The sequence below is a fragment of the Chanos chanos genome, chromosome 3 (genome assembly GCF_902362185.1).
Source record: "Chanos chanos chromosome 3, fChaCha1.1, whole genome shotgun sequence".
NCBI classification, from domain to species: Eukaryota; Metazoa; Chordata; class Actinopteri; order Gonorynchiformes; family Chanidae; genus Chanos; species Chanos chanos.
This window is the reverse complement of record NC_044497.1, coordinates 1,522,501-1,537,500: the sequence shown is the minus strand read 5'-3', so window position 1 is coordinate 1,537,500 and position 15,000 is coordinate 1,522,501. Positions and strand designations below refer to the sequence as shown.

Below are 15,000 nucleotides of genomic sequence, written 5' to 3'. Positions count from 1 at the left end.
TATAGGGCAGGTAAATCATACAAGATTTTATTATTACAGTTATATTATCCAGGTAATCAAACATGGACAATAAATTTGTCCATGACATTTTTTTCAGTGTCATTCTGGTTTGACAAGCTATACTGTTACAACAAAAGAGAGACAGGGGAAAAAGAGAGAGAAATTATTCCATGGTGTAAAATATGGTGTCAGAGGAGAAACAAGGTTTTTGGGAACTAAGTGTGTGAACAACAGTCATTTAATCAGAGCATCAGGGGCCTGTACTACGAAGCAGGACTTGTGGGTTAGCGAGGTGACTTCCAGTTTAACCCCGGGTCTTCATTGTCACGACGGTGGTTCACTTTTTAGCGGGATACATCACCATGGTAACTGATGCTGCACACCCAAGCTGCTCCAAAGCAGGTTATGTTTGAGATAACAGATCAAAACATATAGAAGCACAGCCCACTGACCAGTCAGTTCTCCTCGAAAATGGCGTCACCAGTCCTGGAAGATATCGTGGACCTCGATGCGCGGATTACATGATTAATCTCATTATTATAATGGCGAGATCTTTGATCTCCTGAGCTGATCTCTCTCTCTCTCTCTCTCTCCCCCTACCTCTCTTTTTATGTGTGTGTCTGTGTGTGTCTGTGTCTGTGTTCAGGTTCTCGTCCTCCCCCTGCATATCTTTCAGTACGGAATGATAACCTGACCTGTTCATGCCCCGAGTGTCCAGAGAAAGCCCAGTTCCACTGGTATGAGCATGGAGAAAAACTCCCGTCCAGTCCGCCAGGCAAGACCATGACAGTCACAGATGAGAAAAAACAATACGCGTGTCAAGCAGTTTGGGACAATGGAACGTCTCTCATGAGTGAATATAGGGCAGGTAAATCATACAAGATTTTATTATTACAGTTATATTATCCAGGTAATCAAACATGGACAATAATTTTGTCCATGACATTTTTTTCAGTGTCATCCTGGTTTGACCAGCTATACTGTTACAACAAAAGAGAGACAGGGGAAAAGAGAGAGAAATTATTCCATGGTGTAAAATATGGTGTCAGAGGAGAAACAAGGTTTTTGGGAACTCAGTGTGTGAGCAACAGTCATTTAATCTGAACATCAGGGGCCTGTACTAGGAAGCAGGACTTGTGGGTTAGCGAGGTGACTTCCAGTTTAAGCCTGGGTTTTCAGTGTCATAACTGTGGTTCACTTTTTAGCGGGATACATCACCATGGTAACTGATGCTGCACACCTAAGCTGCTCCAAAGCAGGTTCTGTTTGAGATAACAGATCAAAACATATAGAAGCACAGCCCACTGACCAGTCAGTTCTCCTCGAAAATGGCGTCACCAGTCCTGGAGGATATCGTGGACCTCGATGCGCAGATTATATGATTAATCTCATTATTATAATGGCGAGATCTTTGATCTCCTGAGCTGATCTCTCTCTCTCTCTCTCTCTCTCTCTCTCCCCCTACCTCTCTTTTTATGTGTGTGTCTGTGTGTGTGTGTGTCTGTGTGTGTGTGTGTGTGTGTCTGTGTGTGTGTGTGTGTGTGTGTGTGTGTGTGTGTGTGTGTGTGTCTGTGTGTGTGTGTGTGTGTGTGTGTCTGTGTGTGTGTGTGTGTGTGTCTGTGTGTGTGTGTGTCTGTGTGTGTGTGTGTGTGTGTGTGTGTGTGTGTGTGTCTGTGTGTGTCTGTGTGTGTGTTTGTCTGTGTGTGTGTGTGTCTGTGTTCAGCTTCTCGTCCTCCCCCTGCATATCTTTCAGTATGGAATGATAACCTGACCTGTTCATGCTCCGAGTGTCCAGAGAAAGCCCAGTTCCACTGGTACTACCGTGACTCCGCCCATGAGCATGGAGAAAAAGTCCCGTCCAGTCCACCAGGCAAGACCATGACAGTCACAGATAAGAGAAAACAATACGCATGTCGAGCAGTTTGGGACAATGGAACGTCTCTCATGAGTGAATATAGGGCAGGTAAATCATACAAGATTTTATTATTAAATTTATATTATCCAGGTAATCAAACATGGACAATAAATTTGTCCATGACATTTTTTTCAGTGTCATTCTGGTTTGACCAGCTATACTGTTACAACAAAAGAGAGACAGGGGAAAAAGAGAGAGAAATTATTCCATGATGTAAAATATGGTGTCAGAGGAGAACTCAGGGAACTCAGTGTGTGAACACCAATCGTTTAATCTGAACATCAGGGGCCTGTACTACAAAGCAGGAAGATATCGTGGACCTCAATGCGTGGATTACATGATTAATCTCATTATTATAATGGCCAAGTTTGAAATCCATAACAAACCATGCTTTATTGCATTTAGCAAAGAGTTCAATCAATACATTTATGTACTGCATTACAAATTTTTATATGGATCCTTATCCCCCTCTAGCATTAATCTGTAATGTTAAAATGTAGGGGGGGGGGGGGTCTTCTTTTCTTCTTATACCATGTGTTCCCTTTTGTACTCGTGTTGTTGTTAAGAAAAAATAATAATAATAACTAAATACCTTAAAAAAAAAACGTCGGTGCGCAGATAGTGAGAGGGTCTCTTAGGAAGGCCAGAGTTTTCAGAGACAGATAAAAAACCCTTTGACTATCTACATGAAACATATTTTCTCTGCGGAGGGATTCTTTGTCAGCTTCTTGAGTCATATGTTGCCAGTGCGACGCGTCGAAGTCGCGCGCTAACATTCCCGTTATAGTTATATTTATGATTTATTCTTTCATCTTCACTCGTTCCCAAGACCGACCAACAGAGCTGCAGCTGAAAGAGTGATGCTAACACTGACTTACACGCCATGAGAATACATCTAAGCAACCCATTCATTTAATGAAATACACAGTTGTGATTACAGTCAGATCTACTCATGCCGTAATGATTGGGCTTTGATATTGATAAGTGTTGATTTAAATAAAATAAGTGTGCTCTCAACTGTAAAAGTAAATCTTTATTTTTATTTATTTATTTTTTTGTATTATCACATTGGCAAACGTAATGAGTAAATGCAGGTACTGTGCTGTATCATGAGCAATGTCAACATCCAATGAGATGTGCAGAGACTGACATGTGGCCTGCAGCATATTTATAAAATAATGTGCACGTGTCAATAAAGTTCTCTTATTCTACATTGATTCCAGTCAGAGCAGAACTGTTTATTCCTCCGTAACACTAACGTTAATTTCGGTCTAGCACTGGGTATGCCCGCTAGAATCGCTGAACAGTTCAGCTCTGTCGACAAAAGCCTATTCATTTACGCATTCACACAGTCAGCAACTTTTCGCCAGCTTCCTTTCCTCACTTCGGCAGCAGAAACTGCGCTCTGTGTGCAGCAACAGATTTGAAATCCTCGTATTTATTGTTTGTTCCTCGTGAGTGAAATACGCTGCTCCAGACCTCTCCGTATTTGCGATTGGTCATCTGGTGACCACACCGCCCCTTTTACGTGAACGTGCTCATAGCTGGATTGGGAGAACCTGGGTTGACTTAACGACTTAACCACCATCGTGACATCGCGTATCGGAGACCGCCGTTGTTAGGGTTTGTCAAACCAGCCATCGAAAAGTTACCTTGTGTACGTTGAACTTGCTTCGTAGTACAGGCCCCAGATCTGACCTCTGATTGGCTCAGATCTCTCTCTCTCTCTCTCTCTCTCTCTCTCTTACCTTCGACTGGCCCAGATTTCTCTCTGACATCTGATTGACCAAGATCACAACTTTACCCTTCTGTGTTTTGTTTTAAAAAATATAGCATTTAATACATAAGTCAAATGCTTTCTCTCTCTCTCTCTCTCTCCCTCTCTTTCAGCTGAGCCTGTGTTTCACGCTGCGGGGCTGATCGTTGTTGTTCTGGTGATCCTGCTTGGGCTGATCATAACCGCGGTGGTTTGCTGGCGTAAGCGGAGAACAGGGGGTATAACTGTGGGAGGAGAGAAGAAAAAGAAGAAGAAGGGGAAACTTGATGGTGGGGTAGATGGGGGTTATGAAGCCACCAAAGTTGGGCCTGAGGGTAAGGAGGAGGGAGGAGGTTACGAAACGCTAAAACAAACGGAAAAAGCAAAAGAGTATGAGGAGGAAACTGTGTGAGGAGAGAAAAGACGGAGAGAAGAAAGGAAGATTGCGATATGAGAGAGAAAGAGAGAAAAACTAAAAAAAAAGCAGAGAGGGCATACACACACAACACACAAACACATACATGTTCACTCAACACTCATCATCATCCACACAGTCATTAGTACAGGTACACAGATACAAATACAGACAGAAATATAACTATATACATACAATTTTGCTATAGCAATAATCATAGAAAAATGTGACTGTAAGTCTTATTAAACAGATCATTGTTGGAATACTCTCGTCCAAGAAGAGTTATGTTACATTATTAAGGATAACTGAAGAATTCATACAAATTATTGTTCAAAACTATGTTTATATCATAACAGCATATTTAACCATCATCATCATTATCTGTTCAGTTCTATTTTATTTCTGTTCAGTTAGCTTATCACTTCATTATAACAGTTGCTTCACAAAATCCCAGTCCGAGATATTCCGAACCTGTGTGTGAAGGTGGACAAACGCTGAAGAGCTGGCCATTTACTGCCAGGCTGGAGCTGAGGGAGCCATGTCTGTGGTCAGTTCTGTTTCCTTAAAGAAGGAGACAGAGAAGGAGACAGGGAGGCAGAGAGGGAGACATGGAGACAGAGAAGGAGACAGGGAAACAGAGAGAGAGACAGAGAGGGAGACAGGGAGACAGACAAGGAGAAAGAGAGAGAGAGAGAGAGAGAGAGAGAGGACAGTCTGGGGAAGGCTTGTAATTGAATAAAAGCTTACAGTAGGAGGAATAGGTAGCATATGTGAACCTAAGAACAATGGAATTGTAATCTTCAGATTAGTTAATCTGGTTAGAATCATCCTTAAAGAGCTCAGGTACAGACAGGAAACCAGTCTGTGAGTTCATGAGAAATGGTTTTGGCACAGTGACAGCACAGTGATTCTACTGGCATGAATGAAGGATTCTTTGTCGTAACAGTGAACACTCGTGACATTAGCTGTTACAGATTATAGATGGAAATACAGTATTTCATTATGCTGTGAATTGTTGGTGTGTTTATTGTTGAATACAAGGTCGAGTGGCCATGTAAATGCGGTGGGGTCACTGGGGGGTGGGGGGTTAATTTGTGTAATGATAATGGTAACAAATGGCAGTAGTATGAAACTGAAAACCTGCTGTATGAATATGATTTTATAAGGTCAAAACCACGATGCAGAGGCTGTGTTGTCATAGATATATTTTAGCTGTAGTGTAATTATCTAAAGGCCAGTAACTTGCTTGGTTTGAGTTTGACTGTATGACTGTCTGAATGTGTGTGTGATGCAGTATTAATGAATGTGTTAATGCACAGAAACATTAAATAAAGCTTAGCTAACTGCTCTTCAGTCTCCTGGCATTCAGTTTGTGTGTGTGTGTGTGTGTCTGTATATATATATATATATTATTATTATCATTAGTATTATTATTATTATTATTAAAATGTAACTGTTTCAGCATCTCATAGATAAATGTTTTAGTCTGCAGTATTCCATCATCTATACAGTAGTCTGATGTAAAGGTGTGAAAGATTCAGTCTCCAGTCAGAAGAGAGACGGTTTTCATTTCTTTTAAATTAAAGACTTGAACTCTGTTCTAAGACAAGCTACTCTGACCACACTATCTCTGTCTGTCCAGCAGAGGGCGCAATAGGTAGATAGATAGATAGATAGATAGATAGATAGATAGATAGATAGATAGATAGATAGATAGATAGATACATAGATACATAGATAGAGATTGGGAAAGTGGTCAGACTCACCATCTCTCTCTCTCTCTCTCTCTCTCTCTGTTTGTGTGTGTCCACTGTAGAGATCTGAGAGGTATTTATTACCTTCTAGTAAAATAATATCTTCCTTGATTTGTGTCTGTGATCATGAAGCTGGTCTGGCTGGGTTGGATAATAAATACACATGTCTGTAGTCACTAAACTGAGCCACAAATGTGGGACATCAGATGGGATTTCTGTAAAGCATTCATAGTTTAAAAAAGAAATAAAGGTTTGTGTGTTGGATCTGTTGCCAGATTCTCTGATTGGTCACTGTGTGAGAGAACATTTAATATTGACGACTCAGTCACTTCTGGTATCTGCTCTTACCTTCACTACTCCACCCAACTTCTCCTACCTTCACTACTCCACCCAAGTTCTGCGTCATCTGCCTGGAGGCGGGACATCCTGTCACTTTCTTAAACAGATGTTCGTCAGAGTACTTTCAAGGTAAACTGGCAACTGAGAAAAAAATTTCACACATTTCCTTTTTGACCTGTGTTGAAACTGCATTCTAACAGCCAAACTGGATACAGTGGTGCCCATGTGGTTACCAGCACCACCCACTGGGACATTCAGTTTGAAGGACAAACTGAGAACACAAAACACAGATGACAGTGCAGTCCCTAAGGGTACAAATATGATTAAAGACTGTTGGATGAGTGTAAGTGAATACAGACTGTTGGATGAGTGTAAGTGAATACAGACTGTTGGATGAGTGTAAGTGAATACAGACTGTTGGATGAGGGTAAGTGAATACAGACTGTTGGATGAGTGTAAGTGAATACAGACTGTTGGATGAGGGTAAGTGAATACAGACTGTTGGATGAGTGTAAGTGAATACAGACTGTTGGATGAGGGTAAGTGAATACAGACTGTTGGATGAGGGTAAGTGAATACAGACTGTTGGATGAGGGTAAGTGAATGAAGACTGTTGGATGAGGGTAAGTGAATACAGACTGTTGGATGAGTGTAAGTGAATACAGACTGTTGGATGAGGGTAAGTGAATACAGACTGTTGAATGAGGGTAAGTGAATACAGACTGTTGAATGAGGGTAAGTGAATGAAGACTGTTGGATGAGGGTAAGTGAATACAGACTGTTGGATGAGTGTAAGTGAATACAGACTGTTGGATGAGGGTAAGTGAATGAAGACTGTTGGATGAGGGTAAGTGAATACAGACTGTTGGATGAGTGTAAGTGAATGAAGACTGTTGGATGAGTGTAAGTGAATGAAGACTGTTGGATGAGGGTAAGTGAATGAAGACTGTTCGATGAGGGTAAGTGAATACAGACTGTTGGATGAGTGTAAGTGAATACAGACTGTTGAATGAGTGTAAGTGAATACAGACTGTTGGATGAGGGTAAGTGAATACAGACTGTTGGATGAGTGTAAGTGAATACAGACTGTTGGATGAGTGTAAGTGAATGAAGACTGTTGGATGAGTGTAAGTGAATACAGACTGTTGGATGAGTGTAAGTGAATACACACTGTTGGATGAGGGTAAGTGAATGAAGACTGTTGGATGAGTGTAAGTGAATACAGACTGTTGGATGAGTGTAAGTGAATACAGACTGTTGGATGAGGGTAAGTGAATACAGACTGTTGGATGAGTGTAAGTGAATACAGACTGTTGGATGAGGGTAAATGAATACAGACTGTTGGATGAGTGTAAGTGAATGAAGACTGTTGGATGAGTGTAAGTGAATACAGACTGTTGAATGAGGGTAAGTGAATACAGACTGTTGAATGAGGGTAAATGAATACAGACTGTTGGATGAGTGTAAGTGAATGAAGACTGTTGGATGAGTGTAAGTGAATACAGACTGTTGGATGAGGGGAAGTGAATACAGACTGTTGGATGAGGGTAAATGAATACAGACTGTTGGATGAGTGTAACTGAATGAAGACTGTTGGATGAGGGTAAGTGAATACAGACTGTTGGATGAGTGTAAGTGAATACAGACTGTTGGATGAGGGTAAATGAATACAGACTGTTGGATGAGTGTAAGTGAATGAAGACTGTTGGATGAGTGTAAGTGAATACAGACTGTTGGATGAGGGGAAGTGAATACAGACTGTTGGATGAGGGTAAATGAATACAGACTGTTGGATGAGTGTAACTGAATGAAGACTGTTGGATGAGGGTAAGTGAATACAGACTGTTGGATGAGGGTAAATGGATAAAGACTGAATGTAAATGAGAATATGAAGACTAGAGCGTCATCCCTCTCTCCCTACTCAATTCTATCTCACCTTTTCCACCTCTCTCACTTACAGTTTTTCTTTCCAGGTACTGCTTTCTTTTTTGTCACATCTTCATTCACGCCATCTCTTTCCTCTCTCTCTCTCTCTCTCTCTCTCTCTCTCCCTCTGTCTTTCTCGAATACTAATGAACAGTCCCTCTCAGATTTAGTGTCATGTTACCTTGATCTCTCTACACCCTGCCTATTGATCTCCCTGCATGATAATATTCCCCAGGAAAGAGACCGAGTGAATGAGAGAGAGAGAGAGAGAGAAAGAAAGAGAGAGAAAGAGAGAGAGAGAGAGAGAGAGAGAGAGAGAGAGATACTTACAGAAGATATAGAAGATTTTATTTTTAAATGTGAGAACAGGTTGAGGATCATCTGCAGTGTACACATGTACACACCATCTACAGGTATACAAACTTTTACAGGTTCAAAAATAAGAAATTATCATACATTGTCCCGATAATAATAAAATAATGATAATAATAATAATAATAATAATAATAATAATAATAATAATAATAATAATAATAGTAGTAGTAATAATAATAATAATAATAATGATAATAATAATAATAATAATAAAAATAATAATATACTTCATTACAAACTTAGTTTGCTTTTCAACATGTTAATACATTTTATGCATGTACATCTTTAACAAACAGAACAAATGTTTAGACAGTAAAATCAAATGAAAGACAGCAAAACAAAAGAAAAACAAACAGAAAGACACAAAATATGATGATGTTTAAAAAGTCTGTCGTCAGAATTCTCCAACTTCCCTCCACAAATGAAAAGACAAAAAAAAAAAAAAACACTATCGGCCCAACAATCAAGAACATTCTGCTGGCTACCACCCGACCAATGGCATGCTTGGTCAGCACACAGACAGTGAAGGAGAGGACCATACAAATCTGACCAGGAAGCAGGAAAAGCTCTGGCCACTCCCACACCTCTGTATGGGTCACTGTCCAAACAGGTGAGTGGTCTTCTGGCGCCCCAGCTAAGGAGTGTCACAATTCTATACTACAGTAATTTTTTTTTTAATATCACATTATTTTATTACATTGCGTTGTGTGCATGGTGTGGATAGACTGTTGATGTCAGCCACACTTCTGCATTTGTGTTTCGGTGAAAGTGTGTAGAGTTACCGGAGACAATTACAGATTTCAGTGACAGTCAAAACATATCTCGCTCTGACATGAAAAAGTTTTACCATATTTTTGTCCCATGACACTTTCTGTCCTGAGAACTGACCTCACACACACTGTACACTCTTTCTATACTCAATACTGTCCCCTCCTTATACACTCTATACTGTCCTCTCCTTATACACTCTATACTGTCCTCTCTTCATACACTCTATACTGGCCTCTCTTCATACACTCTATACTGTCCTCTCCTTATACACTCTATACTGTCCTCTCTTCATACACTCTATACTGTCCTCTCCTTATACACTCTATACTGGCCTCTCTTCATACACTCTATACTGTCCTCTCTTTATACACTCTATACTGTCCTCTCCTTATACACTCTATACTGGCCTCTCTTCATACACTCTATACTGTCCTCTCTTCATACACTCTATACTGTCCTCTCCTTATACACTCTATACTGGCCTCTCTTCATACACTCTATACTGTCCTCTCCTTATACACTCTATACTGTCCTCTCCTTATACACTCTATACTGTCCTCTCTTCATACACTCTATACTGTCCTCTCCATGGTCTTTTTTTCTCCTGGGATCTAGGGCAAAGCGTTTCAATGCCAACAGCCGTGCTTTGATTTCCGGATTTAAGGTCATTGTGTCAGACAAGCCTGTCAATCATTTTCATTTCACTTCAGAAAGTCATCCTTGGGACAAATGTGTATTTCTAACTAATGTGTGTGTGAGAGAGAGGGACAGAGAGAGAGAGACAGGGAAAGAGGAAAAGGAGGAGAGAGGTCTAGTCTATGTTTTATTGCTTGAGCACCACGGTGGCCAGGGCAGAGAAAGACAGATTCTTGAGTTAATCCTGTCCTTACCTTTAGCCAAATGTAGTCTAAGACTGAAACACTCCCAGTGTTCAGAGCTGTGTGGATGTCAGCACAGCAAAGCAGACAGCAGGATGAATCACATCCCCCACCACAGAGTTGTTTTAACTTAAGAACATGATGAAAAATACTGAACTACTGCAGGATTTATTGTTGTTAACTTATTGCTTTGGTTAAACTGACATCCTTGTTCCCTATCAGCGACATCCTCTCCTCTCCTCTGCTCTCCTCTCTCCCTGCAGTGTATAAGGTCTGACATGATTATTTTAAGCAAAGTGACATCATCATGTATAATTAACACTGAATTCTGTTAAAGTGAAACTATCTAATATTCCTCTACTCTCTATGACAATCAATATGTACAGTAATACTAAAGTATCTGTTACACTGTAGTAACAAACATAAGTGTGTATGTTTTTTTTAATAGAGCCTGTATGGGAATCAGAAAGCATTACTGCTCTGAGACACCTGTAATCTGGGAGACCAATACTACACCCATCACATGGTACTGGCACAAGACCAATACTGCACCCATCATATGGTACTGGTAAAAGACCAATACTACACCCATCGCATGGTACTGGCACAAGACCAATACTACACCCATCACATGGTACTGGCACAAGACCAATACTACACCCACCACATGGTATTGGCACAAGAAATCAAATCATACAAGGTTTGGGATGTTTTTGCACCCAGACAAAAAGATTCAATCATTAATTTCTCTCTAATTCTGCTTGTTTTCATAAACATGTTTTAAAGATACTTTAAATAGGTATGGGAATAGAAAAAAAACCTTGGGATGACATTGGTGAGAGAGGCAGGCTGCTGAAAGCGAGATAATAAAAAGAGTCTAGAACAGTCCAGAATGATCTAGAACATTGTGAGTGTTAGATACTTGTTCCTAAGCTCAGTTCAGATGAACATATGGAGTTTAGGACTAGACGGAAAAAACTTTACTTTTAACAGAGCCACTCTGGTCAAAACCTTAACTTCAGACTGGCCTGGGAAGCTGAATCACTCACACACACACACACAAACACACACACACATACACACACACACACACACACACAAAAACATACACGCACACACACACACACACAACACCCACACAAACACATACACATAAAGATACTTTCACATTCTGATTTTAACTATGGTTGTTCACAGGCTTTTGTGTTCAATACACATGTTATCTCATTTCATCATTTCCCAGGAGCCTCTCCTATGGCCCCTCTTTTCACCACTATACCCCACCTGTCCAAAAGAAACAAAAACCTCTTCCTCTGTCTTTCATTCCTCTCTCCCTCCCTCTTTTCCGCTCTTACCGACTCCTCCATCCTTCTCTCTCTCTCTCTCTCTTTCTATGTCAGCTCTCGGTCGTCCTCTCCTCCGTAGAGGTAGCTGTTTGTTCCTGCTGGTTGGACGTACTCTTCTGTTTTGTCCCAGTCGGAGACCCAGCCCCCTGTCCCCCCGCCTCCCACTCCACATCCATTTGGGTCGACCTGCTGGTTCATCGCTCCATAACCCCCGCCGTCTGTTCTGTACAACTCTTCTGTTTCATTGGCCAGCTCATCTTCTCCCAGAATGCCACACTTCTCTTCACTAGTGGTCTCAGGCTCCGCCCATGACTGTTTCTCCCCTGATGCAAAAATCCCTGAAATAAAATTAAAAAAAAAAAAAAAAACATTGTCACATTTCCTGGAAAGAGATTGGATGATCTTTTTCTCCAACAATACAACTAAATGTCAATGTAAAAATAGATAAAGGTACCAATATCACATACCAATCTCAATGACCAATCAAGTACTAATATCAAATATACCACCATAATTTCATTATAATCAAGAGATGATCATAAAATATTATTTGATTTCAAAGTCTGATTTCAATAAAAACTTACTCTATGAATAAAAAGCCATTCCACAACTGAAATGGATAGAGGAAAGGAAAAGAAAAGAAAAGAAAAGAAAAGACAGAGATACACACCATAGAAGATAACACCGCCATAGTGAACAAGAGAAGCAATGAGAAAAACATACTGCCATTCCTCCCGTGTCTACAGGCAGAGAGAGAGAGAGAGCGAGAGAGCGAGAGAGAGAGAGAGAGAGTAAGAGAGAAAGAGTAAGTGAGGAAGAGAAAGGCGGGGGAGAAATGGTGAAAAATAAAGGAGGCCATTGAAGCGATGGAGGTGAAAATATTAAGAATAGATATTCAGACAGACAGATGTGGAATGGGCTGGCATGCTGTGTGTTTCAGTAAAAGTAAAACTCATAGTGTGTATATATTTCACATGATGATATTAGCCAACACACACACGCATACTCTCTGTAATTAGAGTTTGTATGTTTGATGTGACAGCATGTACATGACCAACCTGTGTGGTTTATGGGGACCAGTGTGGTTTGTGGGGACTTTGACTATGATTCTGGGAACTAGTTTTACTTTGTTAGGCTGCACGTGTCAAATTTCTCAGACTGCTGATCTAGGATAGCATAGAGAGTGAAATGGACAAATAGAGAGTGAAATGGACAGAGTAGGATTGTGTGTATTAATGCACCACTCAGCAGTCTTACCCTGTCTGTAACCTGATACACACAGATCTGCAAGCTATGGAAGTACCTTGTGCTTTGTCATGGCACCAACAATGAGAGGACACACCATGCCAGACAGGGTCCCCACACCATTAGAAATTCCCATCAGGATACTGGCATAACGGGGAGCTATGTCCAAATGATTTACATTAAACCCTGTAGGGAGAGAAACAGTAGGACAGACGGACAGTGTGAGAGAGGGAAAGACAGAGAGAGAGAGAGAGAGAGAGAGAGAGAGAGAGTGAGAGAGAAAGAGATGCAGGAGGTAGAAGGTACATGCAGAGCAATAACACAAATAGACACACATATGTCATCTTTGATCTTAGTGGGGACTACCCACTGACTTCCATTTCACTTTAACTGAATAGTACTTTACTCAACCTTCCTATCTTAACCTTCTAACTTAACCTTCAAATTAATCAAAGATGTGTTTTGAGATGATTTCTGTTATCCGAAATAATGATCATAACTTAAAATGATTTACCAAAGCTTAAATGATTTACCAAATGGGGACTGGCAAAATGTCCCACTAGGTCCCCACTTTGGCATATTACTATCCTTATGTCCCACTAGGTCCCCACTTGTCATATTACTATCCTTATGTCCCACTAGGTCCCTACTTGTCATATTACTATCCTTATGTCCCAATATTTCCCCACTTGTCATATTACTATCCTTATGTCCCACTAGGTCCCTACTTGTCATATTACTATCCTTATGTCCCAATAGGTCCCCACTTGTCATATTACTATCTTTATGTCCCACTAGGTCCCCACTTGTCATATTACTATCTTTATGTCCCACCAGGTCCCCACTTGTCATATTATTATCCTTATGAGGACATTTGGTCCACAGGATGCCACAAGACCCTAAATGACCACACACACACAGACACACACACAAATACACACACACACACACACACACACACACACACACACGTGTTTACCTGATATAGCAAATCCACTGAAGCCAACTGCCAGAACGAGGAAGGAGATGGCAACGCCTTTGGTGTGGGAATAACCAACCACCAGAAGAAACGTGGCCTCCATACCAAAGCCTGGAGGAGACACCAGTAAAACAATACCAGTATCAAACACGGATAACCACACCAGTAAAACAATACCAGTATAACACAGATAACTAACCACACCAGTAAAATAATACCAGTATCACACACAGATAACCACTCCAGTAATACAATACCAGTATAACACAAAGATAACGACACTGGTAATACAATACCAGTATAACACAAAGATAACCACACCAGTAATACAATACCAGTATAACATAAAGATAACCACACCAGTAATTCAATACAAGTATAACACACAGATAACCACACTAGTAATACAATACCAATATAATACACAGATAACCACACCAGTAAAACAATACCAGTTTAACACACAGATAACCACACCAGTAATACAATACCAGTATAACACAAAGATAACCACACCAGTAAAACAATACCAGTATAACACACAGATAACCACACCAGTAATACAATACCAGTATAACACACAGATAACCACACCAGTAAAACAATACCTCTATAACACACAGATAACCACACCAGTAATATAATACCAGTATCACTAGTATCACACACAATGAAAGTATCCCTTGACACGTCATAATCTCATACTGTTATTTACCAATACACCCACATTAAAAAAAAAAGTTTTAATGGATGGCAGAGGAATAATGAGGAGAAAAAAAAGGAGTTATAAGCTTAAGTAGATGTGTCATGCTTTTCTGTTGTTAGATGTTGTTAGTGAATCTGTCTCTCCTGACTCACACACTCTCTCTCTCCCTGTATGAACCACAGTGCCACTGTGATGTTAAGCCCCTGATAACCTCTCTCCTACTGGATGTATAACTCCACTGTTCTCTGCGCCCGTTCCCTGGTCTCTCTCACCTCCGCAGTTCATGAGTTTTCTGACGTTGGTGGTGGTCATAATGTTGTTAGACCTTAAGTAGTCAGCCAGCTGCCCTCCAATCGGCACAATGATGGTCATCACCAGGTGAGGAAGGGCAGACAGAATGCCCACCTGCAGAGAGACAAAGGCACTCCGGTTAACCTCAGAAGTGTCTCAAAATAACCACATATACACATGTAAAGATGACACTGATATGTGTGTGTGCATCTGAAAAGAGCTGGATGACATTCCCTCCCTTCTTAACATGCGTAACTATGAAATGCGCTCGCCACAGATGACTGTAAGCTGCAGCAACAACACC

The 15,000-nt window shown here is 40.6% G+C and overlaps 2 protein-coding genes across 3 annotated transcripts in view; one reads left to right on the top strand and one right to left on the bottom strand.

Moving 5' to 3' along the window:
* Positions 1-4,729, top strand: part of zgc:154125 (uncharacterized) — a 41,229-nt gene extending 36,500 nt beyond the window's left edge. For both annotated transcript variants that reach the window (XM_030767105.1, XM_030767106.1), the window contains exons 6-7: positions 1-10; positions 3,806-4,729. The exon at positions 1-10 is cut by the window's left edge and continues 230 nt beyond it. In XM_030767105.1, coding sequence (XP_030622965.1) covers positions 1-10; positions 3,806-4,083 — 288 coding nt within the window. In that variant the 3' untranslated portion in view covers positions 4,084-4,729. The remainder of the gene's footprint in view (positions 11-3,805) is intronic.
* Positions 4,730-11,520: 6,791 nt separating this feature from the next.
* Positions 11,521-15,000, bottom strand: part of slc17a7b (solute carrier family 17 member 7b) — a 19,241-nt gene continuing 15,761 nt past the window's right edge. Inside the window, exons 9-13 of the mRNA XM_030767104.1 lie at positions 14,678-14,810; positions 13,700-13,810; positions 12,779-12,906; positions 12,146-12,215; positions 11,521-11,813 (exon numbers count right to left, since the gene is read on the bottom strand). Of these exons, the coding sequence (XP_030622964.1) occupies positions 11,521-11,813; positions 12,146-12,215; positions 12,779-12,906; positions 13,700-13,810; positions 14,678-14,810 (735 nt within the window). The remainder of the gene's footprint in view (positions 11,814-12,145; positions 12,216-12,778; positions 12,907-13,699; positions 13,811-14,677; positions 14,811-15,000) is intronic.